Below are 22,441 nucleotides of genomic sequence, written 5' to 3'. Positions count from 1 at the left end.
TTAAATTAAAATAAATTTTTACATAGGGAAGCCTGTTACAGTAATTTATTGCCGGATTCTTTAGCGTCACCCTTACATTATTGTACTATTATATGGATCTGACGAATCTTATCCAAATAATTAATTCTTGATTCTGAATGTAAGGATATCAAAATAATTTATATATTATTATATTACAAAAATATCTTTTGATGATATCAAAGAAATAAAAAAATGATGTTGTTTTAATTATTATTTTAAATCATAATAAACCTTTTCCATTCTTTATATTTGTTGTCTTACAACTTGTGTGTATTCGATAAATTTTATTTTATTTTTTTTTAATTTTTAATCTGGATAGTAAAGATGAAATTTATCATCCAGTAGCTTCATAATGGACCTTATAATTATATGTTAAGAGATAAATTAAAAAATTATAATTTACTAATAAAAAAACAGATTTTTTTTTTCTTGATTTTATTAAGATTCGAAAGTCTTATCATATGATAATAACTTTGCTCCAACTCGAGCTTTTATTTCTAGTCTCTGATTCATTTTAATTTGTCCCATAATTTGGGGGCACCCATCCAGCATTGTTTGTTGGTTCGAAACGGACGACCATCCATCCTCCTTTTCCTGTTCCTTTTTTCCTTTTATTATTATTATTATTATTATTATTATTAATTTATTACTTTGCCATCTCCTCCCTACAGCGGTGACTATTCCACCGCTCCTCTCGTCTGAGGCCTGTGTCCCCCAGGGCCACCACGTGAACCACTACTCCCACCTCCCTCCTCCTGTTGCTCCTCCTCCTCCTCCTCTTCCTCTTTCTGCTGCTATTTTTTGCTTTTTAATTCCACCTCTAAAGAACAGCTTTAAGCAGCCGCCGGTGTCGGAGAAGAGCATGGACTCGGCGGGCGGAGAGGGCGGTGCGACGTCGTCAGGAGGTCAGGCGGCGGCGGCGGCGGGGCAGCAGCCGAGTCGGTACGAGTCGCAGAAGCGGCGGGACTGGAACACGTTCCTGACGTACCTGCGGAACCACAAGCCGCCGCTGGCGCTGGCGCGGTGCAGCGGCGCGCACGTCATCGAGTTCCTGCGGTACCTGGACCAGTTCGGGAAGACGAAGGTGCACGGCGCCGGCTGCGCCTTCTACGGCCACCCGAACCCGCCGGGCCCCTGCGCCTGCCCGCTCCGCCAGGCCTGGGGCTCCCTCGACGCCCTCATCGGCCGCCTCCGCGCCGCCTACGAGGAGTCCGGCGGCACCCCGGAGACCAACCCCTTCGCCGCCCGCGCCGTCCGCATCTTCCTCCGCGACGTCCGCGAGACCCAGGCCAAGGCCCGAGGCATCCCCTACGAGAAGAAGAAGCGCAAACGCCCCCCGCAGGCCTCATCCTCCGCCGCCGCCGCCTCATCCTCCGCCGCCACCAGCCGCGGCGGCGAGTCTTCCTCTTCCGCCGCTCTCAGCGGCGGAAGCTCCGGCGACGGTTCCGGCCCCGCCGCTCCCCCGGTGAGAGGCTCCTCCACTCCTCCTTGATCACCACTCCTCACTCTGTTAGATAGCTAGCTAGTATTGGACGACTCTTAAATCTTAATCTCCGGATTGAATTGAATGTAATTACTTATGATCTGTTCATCTATCACACTCTTCCGATCCTCACTCGATCGATCCTCATTTAAACTACCAAAAGAGGACAAGCAAAGCATAAGCATATTGCAGCCGACACCTTCATAAGTTAATTAGGGTTCTTCTTCAATGAAGTACTAGGTTTGGTTTCCATAATGCTGCTGCTGCTGCGGCGTTGGGATAGATCGAGAAGAAATCCATCATGTCTTGGTCCCCCTACAAATATATATATATATATAAATAATGCGGCCGAATCTGAACCTGCAAGTCTTCCTCAGAACCCACACGTGCTCTCGTCTTCCTCCTCTTCCTCTCAGCTTCTGCATGCCACTGAAAAGAAACATAAAAGAAGTAGTCTTTGGACGAACGGCAGGCCTCCCTCTTATTCTATACCTTCTTCTTCTCCTTCAATTCTTCTCTCTCTCTCACTCACTGTCTCTGTTTAATTTAATGCCCTTTTTTAGTAACATCCCTGAACCATTCTTGTGCTTCTGTCCAAATCCACCAACTGCTCTCACTTCACTTCCTCATACTTTTCCACAGCTCAACTCAGCTCAGCTGAGCTGATCGTAGTGATGAAGCCAAGAACTACAGTGGCGTCTAAAACTTGTTTGGAAGTGCCTTTCCACTGCTAGTTCTCAGCTCATCAAAACCTAAATACTAGTCCAAAGTGGAGCAAGCCTGTAGTTCCAGTCTCGGTGGGGTACGACCTACGAGATAGAGATTGTGAGAGGCATGGAGCGACGCTAGCTGGTCTTGTCTTGTCGAAGCTTAGAGTACTGCTTCCTTGAAAGGAAGATGTACATGTCTTCAACGTAACTAGATCACAATCTTGTGGTGTGTCGGGGATTAATTGATGTGATCAATGATCCATCAGTTGCTATAATTAACTTGATTAAAGGATGTTACAATCATAAAGTTGAAAATTTTATACAATCAATCATTCATATATGCTACTGTGACTTTTACATGCTATCTAAGTATGACCCTCACATTCCATTACATGCATAAAATAATATACATAATTAATTTGTAAATAGATTGAAGTTGGTCTTATTTTATTAGACAAGTAAATTGATAATGACTCTTTTAGTTTGAAGTAAAAATAGATTGACTTTTTATGACTCAATCTGTTTAACCTAAATTCAAATCTTGTCGCATATGTAAACAAGTCATTCAACCTTTTATGAGTGTATAGGAGCGTATACCTAATTAAATACAGGAGTACAATTAATGGCCTTCCTATATATCACCATGGCCTTAACATTGGTAGGAGCATGGTGCTAAAGGATTTTCTTCCTTTGAGATTTAGATGTGTTTTGAGTCTCCTAGTTTCTTTGGACCTCCCCCCCTATTAACATTGGTGGCACTATCATTGGACAACAAGTTCTTTGCACAAAGATTGCACCCACCTAGTAGGTTGTTATACTAAATCTTCATTTGTCCATAGGTTCATATTGATTATTGAATGTTCTTGCGTGTGTTTGATGTTTGAGTGTACACATACTAAATTCTTTTGGAAGTGTGTTATGTTTGATGTTTTAGTGTGTGCATGTGCCCTTGGTCCTCATGTAGGGTTATTATATTGAATGTTCTTATGTGACCTTAGTCCAGAAGGTTATTTTATCGGTTCATTATATGGAATGTTTTTGTATGTATACGCATGCATGTCCTGGGTCCATAAAGTTATTATATTAAATATTGTTCTTCCATATTTGTGAATGTTCTTGTGTGTGTGTGTCTACATATATGTGTATTATGTTGTTGGTTTATAGTATTATTGTATTGAATGTTATTTTGTGTGTGTGTTTTTGATCTATATTGATTGTTTTTATGTGTCTATAGAATTATTATACTAAATGTTCTAGTGTTGTGGATTATTATTGTTCTATTGAATATCCCCCATATTGGAGGATAATTATTATACTATAGAATTATTGGTCTATTGAATTATAATTGTGAGTTGTGGAGTTTTCATTTGTGGAAATTATCCTCGCTATATTTAGGTATAGTGAAAGTAAGGAAGATCGGTTGATGAGGAGGTCAAAGTCAAGCAAAGTGTCAAAATCGGCCGAGCGGATTAGTTATGGCCGCATGGACGACATGGCAGAACAGATGAGCGAGGGCAATGGATAGCATAAGATTAAGCGACAAATAGACAGTGTTTTTTCCAGTAGTCGTCCTTGTTGAGCGGTTGGCATGTCCATCTGAGTAAAAGGTGACCTTCCACTGAATGAAGAAGTCGAGCTAGGGGAGATTGCTCTATTCAGCATGACTGAGTGAGGGTGTCCTAGTAGAGCGGACGTTGATCAGCACAATGAGATCCACCTATGTATCTCCTCGTATCTTTTTGGATGTTTGTGTCATTGACTGTTGGATCGTAAAGTTTGCTAGAGGGAGGGGAGGGAGGTAAATAGCGATCGTCGAAAATCGTAAATTAGTACGCGGCGGAAGAGAAAATTGAAGCAATGCTAACAAATTAATTTTACTTGGTTTGGAGTCTTCGTCGATTCTTACTCCAAAGTTTGCACGTGAGTGTTTTCTTTGGGCAATCACTAATAATTCGTAAAAAAAGTATTACACAGTTTAGTACACGAACTATAAAAAATACCAACAACAAGGAAAATAAAACTGAGTCGTAGGTTGTCGGAGGAGCTTTGTAGCGTTGCAGGAGTGTTTTTGGAGCAGCGCGCAATAGAGCAATCATTGAAGTTGTCTTTCATGCTCTGGCGGAAGGCTTCTTATATAGGTAGATCCGGGTGCTTGGAACCCTTCCGGGTGCCTAGATTGTGATGTCGACCCAATCAATCAGCGTGCTCCACATTTGCGACGAGATTGACTTTTGGATTTCGGGCGCCCGGACTAGTTCCGAGCTCCCGGATCATTTTTTCTAGCAAAATTTTTTCTTGTAAGAAAAAGATTAGTTTGAGGCAATAAACATTATACTATCCTACAAAATAAAAGTTAGCACAATTTATAAAAACAAAGTAGTAATTAGATTCTATCTCCTTGAGATTAGAATTTAGTCAAGACCTCAATTTAGATTTTCGAAATGGATCTAAGTTGGATCGACGCCTACTGTTCTCTCAACGGGGAACATGTCCTCACAAAGTCACTTTTGTGATTTACCTTAACTTATCATCTTGCCAGATATCCGGTCAGCCTGTCGACTTGTCTGGATTTCATGCCAGTTATCCAATTGATCCGTTGACCTAGCTGGGCTTCCCTACAACACTGAGTTAGTACAATAGATAAAACAGTAAAGTAAGATAGTATTAACATATTTCAAGATTCGCTGATTTGGTCGATCGTGTGCGGTCGATTGGAAATCAGTCGGTCACATACCTCCCCTAGGGTTGCCCATCTTCACTCACTAGGACTTCGATTGTTTGGTTTTATTCACCAGGACTTCCACAACCTAGCTTCACTCACTAGGATCCGATTTTACTCACCAGGACTTCTACTATCTAACTTCACTTACTAGAGTCTGATTTCATTCACCAAGACTTCCACCACCTAGCTTCACTCATTAGGGTCTGACTTCATTTATCAGGACTTCCACAACTTAGTTTCACTCACCAGGACTTCTACTTTACCTAACCTCTAGTTTGGACTAGTCACGCAATAGACTTCTTACCTGTCTATTCTTTGGTTAGAATTTATCTTTGCTAGTTATTTAGTCCTGACTAGATTTCTCTCTTGCAAACATCAAGTCCTGTTTGGATCAATTTTTGATCAAATTGATCAATCTTAGGTATATTGTCAAATATCGAAATTCTAGAGGTTGATTGTACCAACACTGACAACAAAACATGTTCTACAGACAAATCGTATTTCGAAAGTTTTCAGCTTATTTAATTAGAGATATGCATACTCATTTAAAAAAAAAGGTATCAGGGATATTTTTGACTTGTCTTTTCATAAGATATTTGGAAAAGTATGCACATGTTTTGAAATGCGTGTACAAACATTATAGTAGCACTATAAAAAGGATTTCTCATCTGCATACGTAGGTATGCACAACTTTGTTATTATAAATATTTTTGCTATAGTTTTTTTTATTATTTTTTATATTATCGAAAACTGACTTGAACGTCGGAGAGTCTTTCTCAGCACTAATACTTTTATGTTGTTGGATCATATGAAATCTTCGCCTTGTCAAACTTCTCGTCAAACTTCTATCCACATTTTCAATTTGTCATCTTCTGCATTTTCAGATAGGAACATCTTTTTTATTATTCCCAATTAATTTACTTTGCCACCAACGTCCTATTTTGCTAACAATTTTTGTATTAGTATAATAGTATCATCCCCATGAGTAGCCGAGCTGTCACTTGGATAGTAGATTGTCACGATATAGTGTCTTACCCTTGCATCTTGTGATGGTTGCCATTAATGTTAAGCATTTTTTTCATAGGAAAGCTTAATTTTCTTCTTGCGTACTATTACTGTATTCATGACTATGAGTGATGAATAGGTCACTCATCTTTAAGTTAGATTCCTGATTCCTCTCCTGTACCTATACAATCATTTTGTAGATCAGGATAATAGAATAATGGAATTATATTTTCATCTAAAAGGAATACCAAATTGTGACCAAGAGATGCATTCATCAAATCGATGTTTTCAGTGGCAAATTACGTGGTGTTATTTGGTGTACCTATATTTATAGATGGAGAAATTACGTGGTGTTATTTAGTGTATAGATAGAGAACTTTTATAATGTTTTTTTTTGCTTGTGTCTAAATTTTAAATCGTTTTAAAAAAAAGATAGATCAATATATGTTTTTACATTTTTTTTAAAATGGATCCATAATTTCGATGTTTAGCATAGGAAACTTTTAATGGACAGTTTATATGTAGAATATTTTTTTATCTTTCACGATACAAGATATTAAAAAGGAAATGAGATCGTTGGATTGAGGGACTAATAAAATGCTTACATGATAAGTTGATTGAGTTCCTCCGGTTACCTGATCGATAATTACTTGTAAAGATAAATCGATCGGATTTATAGAGTGTTGTCAGGGACTCATTTCTCACTCGATCTATTTGTTTAGTCAAAGAATTCAATCGGATCGGATGTTCATGGTGTTCGATTAGATTATAGTTTTAATTGGCCGAACTATTTGACTAAGCTAGTTACTCGTACTCTCTTCAAGTGGCAAAAGAATTTTGACTTTGGAGAGTATTGACTTAATCTTGAATTATTCATCAATGTTGAGGGATTCAATGTTCAACGGATCGATTTGGTAATCTCTCGATAGTGATGATTGATTGCATTGGTTTTAAGGGTTGATTCTTTTTTTATTTTGATTTTCATATCTGTTGACTTTCTAGACTCTTACGTAACTTGGGACTTCTATCTCAATAGCCGTATCATTATTCAAGTTAATAATTATATGAGATTAACATAAAATTAATTGTATATATTTTTTAAAAAATATGGTTTATATTAATAAACTTTCTACTTAATTTAGTCATTATATAATGAACTATTAATGTTTAATAAAATTGATTTGACTAATAACAATCTTGATTATCAGTCATTTGTGAATTGATGGACTTAATTCCAAAAATACAAATTTTATTATTAAACTTGGTATTGTATTTAAGTTGATTGAATATCAAAAGAAAATGAGATCAATCTATATTTATTTTTGTATTTATATTTATATAAAAAATATAGAATCGTCACATCAACAATTCTCCTAGGATCGGTCTTACGAATATGGAGGGATGTAAATATAAATACATAACTGAAAGCGCATAGTTGGGATACTGATGTGATAGACTGTGTGGGATGGAATGGAAATATGTTTATAAGAAGTATTCTTTTTTAAAAAATAAATTTATATTTTGCTAATCTGGCGGCCTAATTAGTATAACGCCTTTAATATGTTGATACGCAACGGTATCAGAATCGGCTCATGTAACGGGCGACACAAACAAGCAGGCAGCCTTCCATTCCGGCGCAGTAGCGGCGGGCGCAGCGCGAAACGAAGTCCGGGGAGGGCATCGGACCACACGCGTGTGGGATCCGATTCTTCACCCTTTGACGCCGTGTCAACTCAGTCTCCGACACGGAAACCTGAGGGCGCTCCTCATCGTCCTCGCCTCACTGTGTGCGCACGCTGCCTGTGGAAACAACTGGGCTCATCCATTATTTAAAACGAAGCGATAAACAGACTTGCTATTCTTTTTTCTGTTTCGAATTTTTCATGTCCAGAATCACTAAAATATTTTGCCACGAAGATTCTGCATTTTGCACTCATCAAATGAAGCACATAATAATTGAGCTTTAGAGGACACGCATCAACAGTCCGGTCAATGACAAATGTTTAAATAGCTGTAACGCACGAAGGCAGCCAAAAGAGCTGTCTCATTGTCGAACGACTGAACATGTATGATATGCATTTAAATTATTCAAGTAAATACTGAAATGGAACGAAACAGAAACAATTCACCGGATGCAATAAGTCCTGTGCAAATTTCTGTATAGCCAGTCACTCACCGTCAGTCGAAAAACAGATCAGCATACTGCGTCGCTGATGTGAATGCGTCAGCAACTTTAGTTGCGCGTCCTTGACCAGGAAGATGAAGATGCCCTTGGAGCACCAAAGGATGGTCGACGGTCATCGCTTCGCCATCGATCATTGCCAGATTGGGGAGGGCGATCATCCTGCCTCGACCACCTATCAGGCTCAGGAGCAAGAGTCGGCGCTGTCTTTTGTCCCTCGCTTCTCTCACGGAGAAACCTTGGCACATACTTACCAGCAGCAGGTGAAGCAGGAAGAGACTCAGAAGATAGAGGACCAGGAGCAGGGTCAGTTGGCCGAGGCAGAGGCTCTTGTTTTCTAAGAAGTGATTCTCTTCTCAGTTGTTCCTTCTCTTCTAATTCTCTTTCTCGCTGTCTCTGCTTCTCAGCAATTGCATCCAACTTTGCTTTCCGCTCAGCCTCTTCTTTCTTGCGCGTCTCTTCTTCTGCAAAATTTTGATACGAGAAATATAACTTGCATGAGACTTTTGGTATTATGAATGTCGTGCTCGTCACAAGTTGTTTAGAAGAAAGACAACAAACTGAGATTGTTGTGCCTTCAACACAGGCTATAACCTAAACCGCTAGAAAAAATTGCAGAGTCATGGCATGTACTAGAGCCAACTCAAAGTACAATTGAGGATAAAAAAAAAAATTACCTTCACGCTTTCTAGTTTCCTCGGCTTCCCGTTCCCTTGTCAAACGCTCTTCTTCAGACTTCAGATAATAGAGAAGTTTTCTCTTCATCGCCCGTTCATGCTTCCGCATTGTTACAATCTGCTTAATTTTATCTTCTCTTTCTGTCTTCAGTCGGTTATGCTCTGCTTCACGATGGCTAACTATTCTTTGTTGAAATATGTGCTGGAGAAATAATGAATAGAGCACATCAGAAGAAGCATGTTAACTGCTTACAACAGCTAAATGAAACAAATTGGAAGATATTTCAAGCAATAAACCAATTTAAATAGTTTTAAAAATAACTAATTAAAAAAAGATAAATCTTAACCTTGTGATCCAACATTCTGGCAAGCCTATTCTTCTCTTGGAGATCACCAGCATGGTGCTTCCTGCTGAGTTCTATCTCTTTCTGGGGAAAAAAACAATATATATATATATATATATATATATATATTTCAAAATTATCAAAAAGAAAATAAGCTTTAAAAGAATATTTAAGGGGTATCAAACCAGTTGTTCACGTTCATGAAGAATTTCCTCCTCCGCCAAGCGATGTTTGAAGGCTTGCTCAATGAGTTGGGTCTCTTCTTCTCTCTTTGCCCGTTCCATGTAATCCATCGTTTTGGCAAGTCTCACCAACTTCTTCTCCGACTCTTGTCTTTCCTTCAATTGCTCACTTAAAGCCATCTCAATCAATGTCTGCTTCGTGACCTTCTCCTGACACACAGAAAATACATAAATACATGATAGTGCAATCTAAGAGACGATGATAGCAATAATAAACAGAAAAAAAAATGTAATCATGACATGACAGTAGAGAACTCCAACTATCAGGTTTAAAAAATAAAGAAAGAAACCGAGTAAATGAACTTTAGACGATACTAAAATGAAGATCATACAATCTATTGCTAAGACAATGGCAGTTCTACAATTGTTGTGCCTTCTTTCCAACAAATCAATCATTTAAATTTTCTCTATTATCTCTAAAAGATTAATCAATTAGTGTAATTAATCACAAACACTCGTCAAACTTCAGAGAAGCTATATAATAGCTTACCCCTTCAAGCAGAGGTTTCTTTCCTTTCTTTTTGGTACCCTTTTGCGCTTCAAGAAGCAATGCTTGAGCTTCTTGAAGCTCTCTCTCCTCTATTTCATGGTGAATACGCAACACCTCCCTTCGATGATATTCTTCAGCTAGACGCTTCTGTTCAGCCTCCTCAGTTACCTTCTGAAGTTTTAATCTCTTGGATTCTTCTTCTCGCTCCTTCAATAATTAAAATAACAAGTCCAATGTCAAACTCGAACAGAGAATTATCCTCAGGAAAAGGGGCATACTGAAAATACCCTTTCTAGCATCTGGCGTTCATGCTCTTCTTTGCGTTTCTCGATGATGGATTTCCTAGCAAGAAGCCGCTTATGTTCCTTGTCAATTATTTCCACAAGATTATATTTTATACCCAATTTATACTCTTTGTTTACAGGTGGTGAGATCATATGCCACGCTTTATTAAGAGAAACAGAAAGAATGCAAAGATGGTCAGAGAGCTTCTCAGATTCAATGTCCTGTGAACAAAATGACATTTTGATACATGAAGCATCCATCAGAAGAATCATATAGCATAGCATTAAGTAACAGGAAACATGATACTAAATACAAGATGCAGATAATGCTGTCTCATTGAAATAGCTACTGTCAGTTTTTGATGAGAAATGGCAAAAAAAAAGGAGAAAGAGAAAAAAAAAAAGTCAATGTCAAAACATAACAAACATAATATTGCGAGTAAATACAACGTGCAAGACGATAGCTATTATGCAATAACTAGTGCATATATCATTGTTCAACATACTCCATAAATTAACTAACAAAAAGGTATTAACATATGCATCATCAGCATCAACCCTGACAATCAATGAATCTGAAGATACAGGGACCGGCATTAATCGTGTTAACGAACTAAGCTTACAGAGAATAAATTAAAAAAAGCTGGACCTCATGAAAACTCGCCAACTGACTTGGACAATGTGTATTTCATTCATTTTGACAGACAAATCATATGAAAACACAAACAAGACAATGAGTATTTCATTCATCTCAATGGACAAGTCATCAAAAGCATGGGCATGTTTCAGTTAAATCTTTAACAAATTGTTAAACATTAAACCTCAATATATCCTAGGAAAAAAGAGGCACTGTGAATATGCAAACCAGATATAAGATTATAAGGCAAGTAGAAGTAAAGAAATTCCTTTGCATGAAAAGTAGGATAAGGAAATTATGGTAAAACACAACAATATGGTATACAGAATTGCAGTTTGCTTGATCAACCTTCTTTAAAAATCTGCTCATCTGCATACATACATGCCAGCGACAATATGCATAAGTTTGCATAATATCTACTCATAATGCAAATAAGCCGTGGTATGCCAGAGGAAAATGAGTAAATTCCCTAAGAAAACATACAAATGTCAAAAGCATGGACAACATACCACATTACCAAAATGGAAGGCGCCCTTCAGATGATCAACTTTCATAGCTAGAAAATTGTATTTGATTGAATCAACACATATCTTCTCAACTAGAGAGAAGTCATAAAATGGTATCATCTTCAACAAAGACTCAATTTTTATGGACTGATATACCTGAGAAGTCTGCAAGGCAGGAAGTGAAAAATAAACAAATCTATGAGATTATATATATATATCAGGAAAACATTATGTAAATAAAAGAAACCAGATGTATGAAGAGAAAATTGTTAAAATCACACCTGTTGAAGCACTCTTAAAGCGGTCAGCTTTTCAAGACAAGGAATGTATTTTGAGAGTTGCACTTCTGGAACTGATGAGGCTGATGCTAGTTTACCCCCAAGCTTTGAAATCTTAGCAAGTAAAGGCTGGACCCTTGAAGCAAGGTCTAAAGGAAGGAACTCATTTTCCAAAAGATGGTAGATATCCTTCACTTCTTGAGAAACACAAGCTATTAAACCTTTGTTGTTCTGTGACATAACTTTCCAGAATTAAAACCCTATACTTTCAATGTCTAGTATGCATAGAAAAAAAGAGTTAACATATCTTTGTAAATAATATAGATGCAGCTCAGTATAGTGTATTCCAGTCGAGACATCATATCCAAGTTCAGACTACACACAATTTCAGCTTTTGGTAAATAATGGAAGATATCTGTTGTCAACAGCATATGAACTCTTAAAATGGGTACAATCTGAAGTTTTAAGTATGTTTCTTCAGTGGAAACAGATCAGAAAAAACCAAGGCTACTGAAAGACATGTAGGGATTAGGGAAACCAATTCCCTGTTTCTTTTGGTGGTGGAGAATAACCCGACCATAGTAGCATGCTAAAGTCAGTCACAATCAAAGAAGCATGCAAGTTACTTCCTCAATCAATACATGCTCTGGCAAACTTACAAACAGGACCAGATACCATGTCTAGGTGAAAGGTTATCAATTCACTAGGCTATTGAATCATAGAAAACATACTCCATAACAAAGAAGCAAGTTTTAGCAGATGTAAAGTGGTCCAATCCCATTTCAAAATCTTTACATTTGAAACTGGTATATTCAGTAAAAAAAAATTCTTAGCAGAAGAAAAGTAACTCAAGCCGTAAAATCAACAAAAGCGAAACATTTTCTGCTTGTGAGATCATTAGCCTGAGAGTCTAGAGATCTTTTATCAAACACAATGGCAAAAAAGGAGTATGCTGATGAAAAAATGTAACTGCAGCACAAAAATAAAAGTTAATATGAAAAATGTGTAATCAAAAACAGATTTGTAGAAAGCATAAAATTAAGAACGTAAATATGGATACAAAAAGTAATTTATTTTGCTCGGAGCACAAATAGTTGAAAATAATACTGAAGAAGTAATCCATGCCATACCAACTCTGCAAGCAATGATCCACGTGAAAGCTGCAAAATAAAAACGAGGCATCAGGACAAACTTTCATGTTAGGATCTTCAGGCAATCGGCACAAACATACCACTTCTCTACTCTCCGTATTAGTATCAAGAGTAAAATTGATAAGGCCAGCAATTCTCATATTGCGTTCTTTTTCATTTTCAAGCTCCAAATGGGATGCCCTATACTTCTGGTCATATGGGGTTACTGAAATGGTAGCCAATAAAACAGATGATGCTATCAACTGCAGATCCTTCTGTGATAAGTTCTTATTATAGCTTTTCTGCAAAGTGAAAAGCTTCAACCATGCATATGCATGATAAAGATGACTATTTGAGACCCAAAAAATATCTGTTAATTTTGCATAGTATACCACCATTAATGATGGCTTCGGACTCTTCTTCACCATACTCATCAAACCATGGATATCTTCAACTGAGCGGAATGCTTCCTGTAAAAATAAGCAATAAAAAAGAATAAAGGACTAAAAACAGAACATCAAGGTTTGTGATAAAATTATATAGTCTCAACAAGCAAAAGGAAATGCACAAGGGAAGACAAACCTGCCACATCTCCAGATCAGTTGATACCTTCAGTTGCTCAATCCTAGTGTCCAAATAAAGCTGCAAACTCTCTGGAGCCGTCAGATCTGGCCGATCTCTTTGGTCCCTATACTTGTTTAAATTAGCAAGATGATTCCGTATAATCTCACAAAGCCTACGAAATTCCGTGGTCCGCTTGTATTTTTTACAGAATTGGAAAGCCCGATGTGCTGTCATCTGAATATTAAAATAAAGGAATAATGAAAAATAGCATTGTCATCTTGGATTCACATATTTGGTTAACTTTTATTCTAAAAAATGTACCCAAGACTTGTTAGCTAGGATTGTTTTAAAAAAAAATAGTTATAAGAAGTTGATAAGCAAAATCATAAACTTCTCAGGTAGAACTACACAATAAAGCAGTGAGAATTGAAACAAACACTTTTATAGTCTCACCAATAGAGGTTAGTTGGGACAAATTTTATAGGATAGTTGCTAAAAGGACTTGATAATGTCAAGCAAGAATAAAATTTGTATGTATTTTCCATGAATCATTTCCATTATGAATCTTTGGTGTTGAGAGCATATACTCAATAAGCATTGCTAAGAATAAATTACCGTAAAAAGAATAGTCAAACCACAAGAAAATCAAGAGAATCACAAAGGATTCAGACATCATGATATTTTGAGTGAAATTTAATAAAAATATTTTAAATGATGAAATGTTTGACATCTTTAATTAGTCTCTTGACTGAGTTAATAACCTTAACTATTGTCTTGACAAGTAAATAAACCAAATGTATACTAGTTCTTCCCTAAAGCATCCTTTGTCTCCCACTTTATTGTGTTCTCTGTCTAAAGCTAGTGCTTCTAATAGTTTTTACTTTTTAGACCATAGAATATACGCATGTATTGAATATGCCTAGTGAACAAGACATATTTCAAAACTGAAATTTATTCATTGATTTAAACATCAAACCATTCCCAATGGTTAAATAGATTTCTCCAAAATGATTCGACTCTTTCCTCTATCACAGCCACTTAGAATATCTAATTTGTTTAAAATGCTTTAATTCAAAATCCTTATTTAAAATATTTAAGAGATTAAGAATATTTCAACTATATATTTTCATTGCAAAGTGAATGAAAACCTAATCTATTTCATTTCTTTAAATGCATAACTTTCATTTGTCTAATTATAGTTACAGTTTTATATATTTGGTGAAAGAAAATGCTGTCAAAAGATTAAGGCTCCATTTACTTGAGTGGAAAATGAGGGGGAAGGGGAGGAGAGAAAAGGCAACATAAAATTGGATATAAATGATTCCAAGATGAGTAGTATTGTGATCTTTTTACTGTCATCTCCCTTGACACCTTTCTGTCAAAATAACACTAAGTCCAAAAGGCAACAAATATATGCATCAAGGGAACAAATAGTTATGCAGCAAAATAAGCAACCAATGTCAATGATAATGAGATGTGTCGACTTTAAAAATTTGCTTCAAAACCAACAAAATAACTTCAATATGTACATGGCAGGATCTGAACTAGGGCAGTTGAGCAAGTATAACTTGTATAAACAAGTGATTGTACAAGGAAAAGGTATGAGAATTTAAAGCACAAGGTTTCAACTCAAGATATCAGTCAGAATACTAGCGTCTCTTAATTTACTACAAAGGTTCTTGCAAAGAGAAACAAATAACTAGTTTTTACATTCAACAGAATGACAAAGTTCTTATATTACTACAATAACCTATGAATGAAGAAAAATAAATTTTCTACCATTGAAGATTTTAGGATGTCAAGCAGTAGCTGTGAAACTAAACATAATTTAAATAAAAGAGGAGACAAACTCATAACTTCAAAAAGAAAGAATTTTATCCGTCAATAAAAATAGGATTTATAGATGGCTTACAGCATACAGCGATTCCAACTTGGAATTGTTGCGCAAAATCTCAAGCACTGTTCTGTAGGTTTCCCACAAGAATTTGAACCATGGAGTCACAAGCTCCCTATCTGATCTATCCTTACCCTTCTCCCCACTGACATAGCTTAGCATTAAATCCTCAGGTCTCTTATCAGCTTCAAGATCTTCCACGTCCAAGGCATCTTCCAAGGCTTGTGCCTGAGTCCTAACCTTCTCTGCTCTCTCTGTTGAAAGCTGCATGAAGTGTTTTATCACTTCCTCTAGTGAACTTATATTTACTTGTTGACATATAATTCGATATTGGATAAGACCATCCTTGGCAAATCGGCCTTTCCTCATGTCCACACAGAGTTCTACATATTTGAACATAATTCTCTCTAGGGCCTTCTGCCATGCTCTGTATCTTTTTGAAGTAATTAGATCATGCAGTGCTTGTAAGGCAGCTTGCTTTTGTCCAACATTAATGAACTCTGAATCAAAAGAATAAAAAGGGGGAAACATGCCCATTTTAGTTGATCAAACATATATTAAAAAGAAAATGTTGCATTATCGATGGCAGCATTAATGGGCAAGGCAAAATAATCAGTGTAAAACTACAGAAGATGAAAGACTAGAAGATGGATTGTGAATTCTTATTCTAATCGCATAAAATTTTCAGAAAATAAAGGCATAGTCCTCAATACAAAGAATTCTTATTCTAAATTGAAGAATACATAATATACAGGCAGTTTGTATATGAAGGTGTTTCATCATGTTTGTCTGCGTGTATTCAAGCAAATCAATGACAACACAACTATTGAGGAAGAACTATTACCCTCTGCCCGTTTTAGAGCATTCTCTGGCTTAGCAAAGGTCGCCATTTTCAGCAGAAAGAAATGGTTGAAGCCTGCTTCTCACCACGAAGCAGGTTTAATGCTGCTTAAAAAGAAAGATAAGTATGTTCAATCCATATGTACAACAGAGACGAAATGGGGTTTACAACTAGTTCACAATAGTAAATATAATTCTTGTAGGAGAAACAGAATCTTATTTTTATATAAAAAAGGATTAAGAGGTCTAGAAAACAAATAAATAGATACATGAGTTCATTAATTAAATAAATATTGAAACATCCAAACTGTTTAGCTCCAGTAGATGATAAAATGAATGAAAATAGGTTAAGATATTATGATTCTGTCAAAAGATGAATAGATTTTGCAGGTAGGCAAGTTAAATGGTGGTAAAAGACGAATACGCTCGCCCCCAGCGCCCCCGCCAATCCGTCCCAGGACCAACACGGAGGAGGTAAATCACGGGCGGCTACTAGCCTTTGGAATAGTGACTAGCACATAAGGGAGACATTTACCTTGGCTATGCCGAGATTTGAACCCCAAATCTCATGGTGGTAACACCTCATGCGCTAGCCACTAGATCGTCCAAGTTAAAAAGTTAAATAATTAGAGTTAAAGTTGTACAAGACAGAGAGATCAACGAAAGCTCCAGTTAATGTGAATAAAAGTGAGTAGCTAGATCCAAATATTATCAGCGATACAAACTTCATAGCGTCTAACGGAGAACAAGACCTGTGTATCCAACCTCAAATGTTTCTTTACACAAAAATTCACTCATATAACTTGTCACAGAAAAATAATCATCGGATGATCCAACAACCAAAACAACCTAACTGCCTAACCATGCACTAAAATACTTTATAATCTACACTTCATTCAATGAACCAAAGAATAATCAAAACAACAAAGATAAACATAAAAAAATCAATAAAAAAATCAATGCATAGGCCATTAGATTAAAAAAAACAAAAACCCAGATGATCTTGTCTGAGAGTCGAGGCAATGGATGCTGGAGATGTGACGCTCTTGATGACTGGTGATGGACTCCTCATCAATGAAGCCTGCAACCACAACAAAGTCAGTGCCGAGTCAAGGAGGAGTTCCCCGGCGGTGGCCCTCCGACGTTCAAGTCAAACACCGGCGATGTAGAAAAAATGAGGAAGCAAAATGGCAGAGTAACTGTGGCTACCGTAGAGATTGTGCATACCTCCGTCGAAACTTGGGGGTCTTTATATAAGATTCCCTGGGAGAGCGCGCACGCTCCCCGATGCGTGCACACTTCTCAAAGCATACCTTGAAGAGACGTGTCAGAAAAGTATCTCTGACACCATACCTTAACGACCCGAGCATATCTCTGACAAGACAGTGGAAACTTCCATCGTACAATCCTCTGCCTGTCCATGCCGTCTGTTGATGGCGCGAGTCCGTATCAGGATATCGATTGATCCTCCTTTTGTCTATTAGTGGGCTGAGCGGGATGATCGCTCTGCCAGCCCTTGACCGTTCGACGGGCCTTGTCCTCGGGCCGAGCGGAATGGCCGCTCGGCCAACAACCTACTGTCCTGGTTCCGCGTTATGTAGGCCGGAGTTGTGTCCGAATGTAGTCTGCTCGGTCGTTAATGTTTCGCCGATGTGCGTCCGAGCGGTCTGGCCGCTCAGCGCCTACTTTGTCTGTTCTGATCGTCGGAAGCTCGGTATGGAGTCGGACTTTGACCTTCACCATGTCGTTGACCACCTTGCTGACCGGGGGCCCCTCCTTATCACCGGATCACCAGAAAAGTTTTTTTCGTCCATGTAGATATGTGTTCCCAAAACCTTAGACAAATTCAACCCTAGAAACATTGATGCAATTCTCTCAACTAAACTTAATGAGATAAAATTAAAGGCAAATTGGAAAAGTTGAAGCAGTCACACTTGTAGGATCGATGCGCGTTGATAGAGAATAATGATGTGGAAAGGAAGGAGGTGAGAGGGAGGTCCCCTTTGATTACAAACACACTGTGCATAGATAAAATTAAAATAAAATAAAGACATAGCATGGGCATACAGAAATAAATATTACAAATCCGATTTGGGTTGAGAGAAATCAAACTTTATTTGATATGGATGTTCTATGCAAAAACAACGATTGATAACATGATTAGCCTTTATAAAAACCATATTATTGGCCTGATTGAACCAAAAGAATCAAGATCAAGAAAACAAAAATTTTAAACTAGAAACACAAATTCAAAAAAGTTCTGATTTAACTCTAACTTGAGTTGGGTCAAATTACAAATCAAGTCCCATACAAAATCTTCACATTCTAGCAAAGGACAACTCGGTGCATGAAGCTTTCGCCATTGCGGGATCTCAGGGAAGGGTTAGACCATATTGGATCTATTGTACGCAGCCTCCTTGCATTTTGCAAGAGACTGTTTCTATAGCTCGAACTTGTGGCATCACATGGCAGCGACTTTACCGCTGCGCCAAGGTTCCCCTTCAAATCTTCACAGTCTAGTAATTAGATAGATTGCAAATGTCAAATTTAATATTTTACAATGCCCCTATAATGAAATGGGACCTCTCCTCCATCTTTTCCACACCATCATATCAACAAATGTGGCTTCTTCAAATTGCTAATCATGGCTGTGTTCCTTCTATACTCTCTGAATTGTGAACCTATGTTACATCACATTAAGATTAGTCAAGTAATCTTGTAGGACCATTTTCTTTCTTCGCAAGTTTATGACTTTCTTTCCAAGATTTTAAGCTTGGGTGAAATTCATATTTAAGCTTCAAATGCTTAACAATTGGAACAAAAGCCTTTTTTAAAAAAAAATTTGTTCTTTTATATTCTTGTAACTTGTGAATTGAAGAAAAAAAATAATAAATGAATTGTTTTCATTGTATGGTTCATTGGATAAAACTTAGGTTGTTAAAGATTATGGTGTTTGAATTAGTTTATTTTAGTAGAAAATTTCATATATGAGTGAGACACATAAAAGTAGTGTTTGACAAGATAAATCAAAATGCAGATCCATTATCAAAGTCTAATGACGATGCAATGTACTACAATGCTATAGGGAGATATTAGTATTTTATTCACGATTGTCTGTTGAAGGGGAGCCTTGACATAACGGTTTGTTGCCGTTTGACTTTGTGCTCATGGGTCCAAGTCGCGAAAACAACCTCTTGCAATGCAAGGTAAGGCTGCATACAAGAGACCCAATGTGGTTCGACCCTTCCTCGGGATCCAATATTGATAGGAGCTTTGAGCACCGGGCTGCCCTTTATTCACGATTGTCAATTAATCCTTTGTGCAAATATAATTGAATTAATAGTTTTCCAAATTTCTAAAAAAAAAATCAGTGATCAAATATGTAATCTTGTTTCAGTTATGAGGATAGTGTTCCAGCATAATTTAGAGGTAGCTAGCAAACTAATTTGTTGCGTTGGCAAGCATATAGAAGAGAAAAACGTAGGATTGCAATGAAGCATACAAAGTTATTAAAAAAAACAGAGATTCAAAGAATAGATCTAAGAATAAACAAATGAACCAAGAGAGATCATCATAATAAACATTTCATCAGCCATGCTGAGTTCAAAAGAGGACAACAAATTACGAGGGAAGAAACATACATAAACAAACAAAAAGACAAGCAAGCACGAGTCCCAACTCTCCAGGATAAGCTACAGGGATTTCATTTGTCATTAAACTTTAAGTAAGGCGATATGCAATAACGCAACCATCCATCTTCTATGTTATTTACGAAATAATGTCAAACCTCAGTAAAAATTCAACAGACTTCAATAATTATACATCCAACAAAACCCTCATGCTCAATTGAGGCGAAGAATTTAAGATTAAAAAATCTGGTAAAAGTGAGCCTCTGTTAGAACTTAGAACAGAAGCAAAGTGGGAAAAAATAGAAATATGAACTGATAATTCAACAAGCATCTGATCAGAAGAAAACAGAAGCCTGCCAAGAAAAATTGATGAGCTAACAACAACGCCAATAGATGAATGACATACTTCGATTTTATTCTTGTATTTATGAAGTCGTTCATCGAGAACATTTCAAATCACAACCAACAGCAGCAGAGAGACAAGTTTAAGGGACGAACAAACCGATCACTAAATCGATTCAAGGTTAGGCAACGCCAATGGCATATTAATCCAATGGACGAAATATAAAACGCATCGGATCACAGAAGATTACCTCAGTGTAAAGAAAGAGCACGGACAGGGAGGAAGGAGACTGAAAACAACGTCGGAGAATCTCTCCGAATCCGCTACGCTTCGTTGTTGAGGCGAATGGTCTGGTGATATAGCGGCGCACCCGCATCGGCCTGACGACGCGAGCGTAACGGCGACGTCTAGGTCGGAGACGAGGCCGCGCGGACTAAAGGAACGATGCGTTCTCGGTGAGCGTCAGTGTAATTTTAGGGCTGGGGAGAACACCTAGTAACGTCATGTAGTTAGGGTTTTAAAAGGACAAAATTGCACGTGCATTAACACACAATCCAATTTACATATTTAATGTATTGAATTAGGATATTGTCCCTTGTAAAAAAAAAAATATAGATCCATTATATTAATAATTTTTTTTAAGTACTGATTCTATAAATATGAAAAGAGATATATATAAATATATAGACATCATATATATGGTGAGATAAATTCTAGATCGTAGAATCAATCCCTAATTATTACGTTAAAAATATTATGTGTCCATCGTCAGTGCTATATTCTTGGGATAGGATATTGTCCCTTGAGACGATGCAATATATGGTTGAAATATAGAGTATTATTTAAAGTTGGAACTTAATATATGTGAGTAAATCCTCTCTTATGCCTTGATTACTAGCTACTCGCATTTTGATTGTTTTATTTTTTAAAATATTATTTTAATCAAATTAACATTAAAATAAAATTAAAATAATATAAAATTATTATAGAAACTAACGGCTAACTTCTTCCCATATAGAAACTAATACCTACCTTCTAAACTTAATGATCAAATAACATAACAATATTTTAGACCGTTAAATTAAATAAGCCGTTCATTTAAATTTAATTAGAAATAGATGCTCATAAGCAAAGTGAAATTTTTTATACATGTTGAGTGTGTGTACATATATAGTAAAATAGATAATTATTTCTATGCTTATTTAATATGTGAAATAATATTTGAATGCCAAAAGATGGTTTTAACAAAACAAATAGAGAGTGAAAATAGAGGACAAGCATTCCACTTAACCTATAGTTGATGGTTATAGCATTCCAACCTCTTCTTAATCATAACGTAATAGTTATTCATCTTCTTAAATTCTCTCTCGCTGTTGCTCTCTAAAGATTTATGAGTTGCCAAAAGAAAGAGGACAAGCGATACTAAAGGTTTGCATTTGGAGGAGCTTAGTAGGTATATTTAGGGGTAGATCTAAGAATTTAGTTTTGAGGGGATTATATATTAAGTGATGAAAATAATTATTATTCGTTGTATTTAAAGGTCGTGCGCTTTGGGTGGTGGAAGAGGAGGCGAAAGATGCTGATGAGCAGGCAGACAGAGCAAATGACGGAGTTGGGGAGGTACCGATTGCCAGAGGCATTGAATTCAATGAACACTGTCAAGGATGGATTTACATGTGGTTTCAGAGTAATTTGATTAAATTTAGTGACGAAAATTTAATTCCGTCGCTAAGTTAGAGAAGTCCATAGCTAATTTAGTGATGAAATTAAAATTTCATCTCTAAATTTAGCCATAGAATTTAAATTAGCGACGAAAATTTAATTCCATGGCTAAATGCATTAGCGACAAAAATTAGCGATTGGATTTGAAAGTTGCGTGGAGTCCCTTCTTCTGTTGAAGTTTTTGTGTCAGCTAGAGAGGTTTCAAAGTTAATTCTGATGTTGCTTGATTTCCTTCTTGATGGTTGTGCTTGAGGTAGTAGCTCCTCTTTTATTTCTTTTAGACACACATGATCACATAATGTTTGTTTCTATATTCTTTCAAGATATGCGTGGTTACGGAATGATCAGTGTTATGTTCCTCATGAAAAGTTTCCATCCAAGTATTGTTTATTTATAATTATATTGCAAAGTATGATATGTGAGGGTCATGTTCATAGCGTAGGGATAATGGATGGGTATGTACAGGTGTGGTGATAATACGGGATGGATACCCTGGGATAAGCTCCGAAGAGGGTCCTTCCAAACTTGATTGGTAATATAATTTATGTTAGCTTCGGTTAAATAACTGCATGATCTCCTAAAAGGTATATCTAAGGTCATGATTATGGATTGAATGACTAGTTCAAATGGTGATTACCATATGTGTGACATCCTCACCCTTAACAGTTGTGTAGACTCTTTTACCTATTGTGCTTTACTTTATACAACATTTTAGTTTATGTTCTATACTGTTGGATA

The 22,441-nt window shown here is 37.0% G+C and overlaps 2 protein-coding genes across 2 annotated transcripts; one reads left to right on the top strand and one right to left on the bottom strand.

Annotated features, from left to right (window-relative positions):
* Window positions 1-664: 664 nt before the first annotated feature.
* LOC121969229 (protein G1-like7) lies at window positions 665-1,636 on the top strand. Its single transcript, XM_042519194.1, has one exon. It carries the CDS (start codon window positions 884-886, stop codon window positions 1,511-1,513), a length of 630 nt encoding a protein of 209 aa, XP_042375128.1. The 5' UTR covers window positions 665-883; the 3' UTR covers window positions 1,514-1,636.
* Window positions 1,637-7,882: 6,246 nt separating this feature from the next.
* LOC121969228 (eukaryotic translation initiation factor 3 subunit A-like) lies at window positions 7,883-20,485 on the bottom strand. The gene is made up of 14 exons (XM_042519193.1): window positions 20,232-20,485; window positions 16,014-16,114; window positions 15,188-15,669; window positions 13,294-13,509; window positions 12,813-13,181; window positions 12,712-12,741; window positions 11,585-11,812; window positions 11,307-11,468; window positions 10,164-10,382; window positions 9,877-10,083; window positions 9,330-9,536; window positions 9,148-9,228; window positions 8,801-9,002; window positions 7,883-8,587 (listed from the first exon to the last, which is right to left on the bottom strand). The coding sequence occupies exons 2-14, from the start codon at window positions 16,057-16,059 to the stop codon at window positions 8,175-8,177; spliced, it is 2,862 nt and encodes a 953-aa protein (XP_042375127.1). The 5' UTR covers window positions 16,060-16,114; window positions 20,232-20,485; the 3' UTR covers window positions 7,883-8,174.
* Window positions 20,486-22,441: the final 1,956 nt, after the last annotated feature.

Source organism: Zingiber officinale, chromosome 4A, assembly GCF_018446385.1.
Source record: "Zingiber officinale cultivar Zhangliang chromosome 4A, Zo_v1.1, whole genome shotgun sequence".
NCBI classification, from domain to species: Eukaryota; Viridiplantae; Streptophyta; class Magnoliopsida; order Zingiberales; family Zingiberaceae; genus Zingiber; species Zingiber officinale.
The sequence above is the reverse complement of the archived record's forward strand: the minus strand, read 5'-3'. Positions and strand labels throughout refer to the sequence as shown.

Excerpts from the sequence above, each read along its gene's own strand:
- LOC121969229 (XM_042519194.1), top strand. The coding sequence starts at position 884 with ATGGACTCGGCGGGCGGAGAGGGCGGTGCGACGTCGTCAGGAGGTCAG.
- LOC121969228 (XM_042519193.1), bottom strand. The coding sequence starts at position 16,059 with ATGGCGACCTTTGCTAAGCCAGAGAATGCTCTAAAACGGGCAGAGG. Across the intron at positions 15,670-16,013 it reads TGCTCTAAAACGGGCAGAGG|AGTTCATTAATGTTGGACAA; the intron begins GTAATAGTTCTT and ends CTTTTGATTCAG. Across the intron at positions 9,229-9,329 it reads TTCATGAACGTGAACAACTG|AAAGAGATAGAACTCAGCAG; the intron begins GTTTGATACCCC and ends TTTTTTCCCCAG.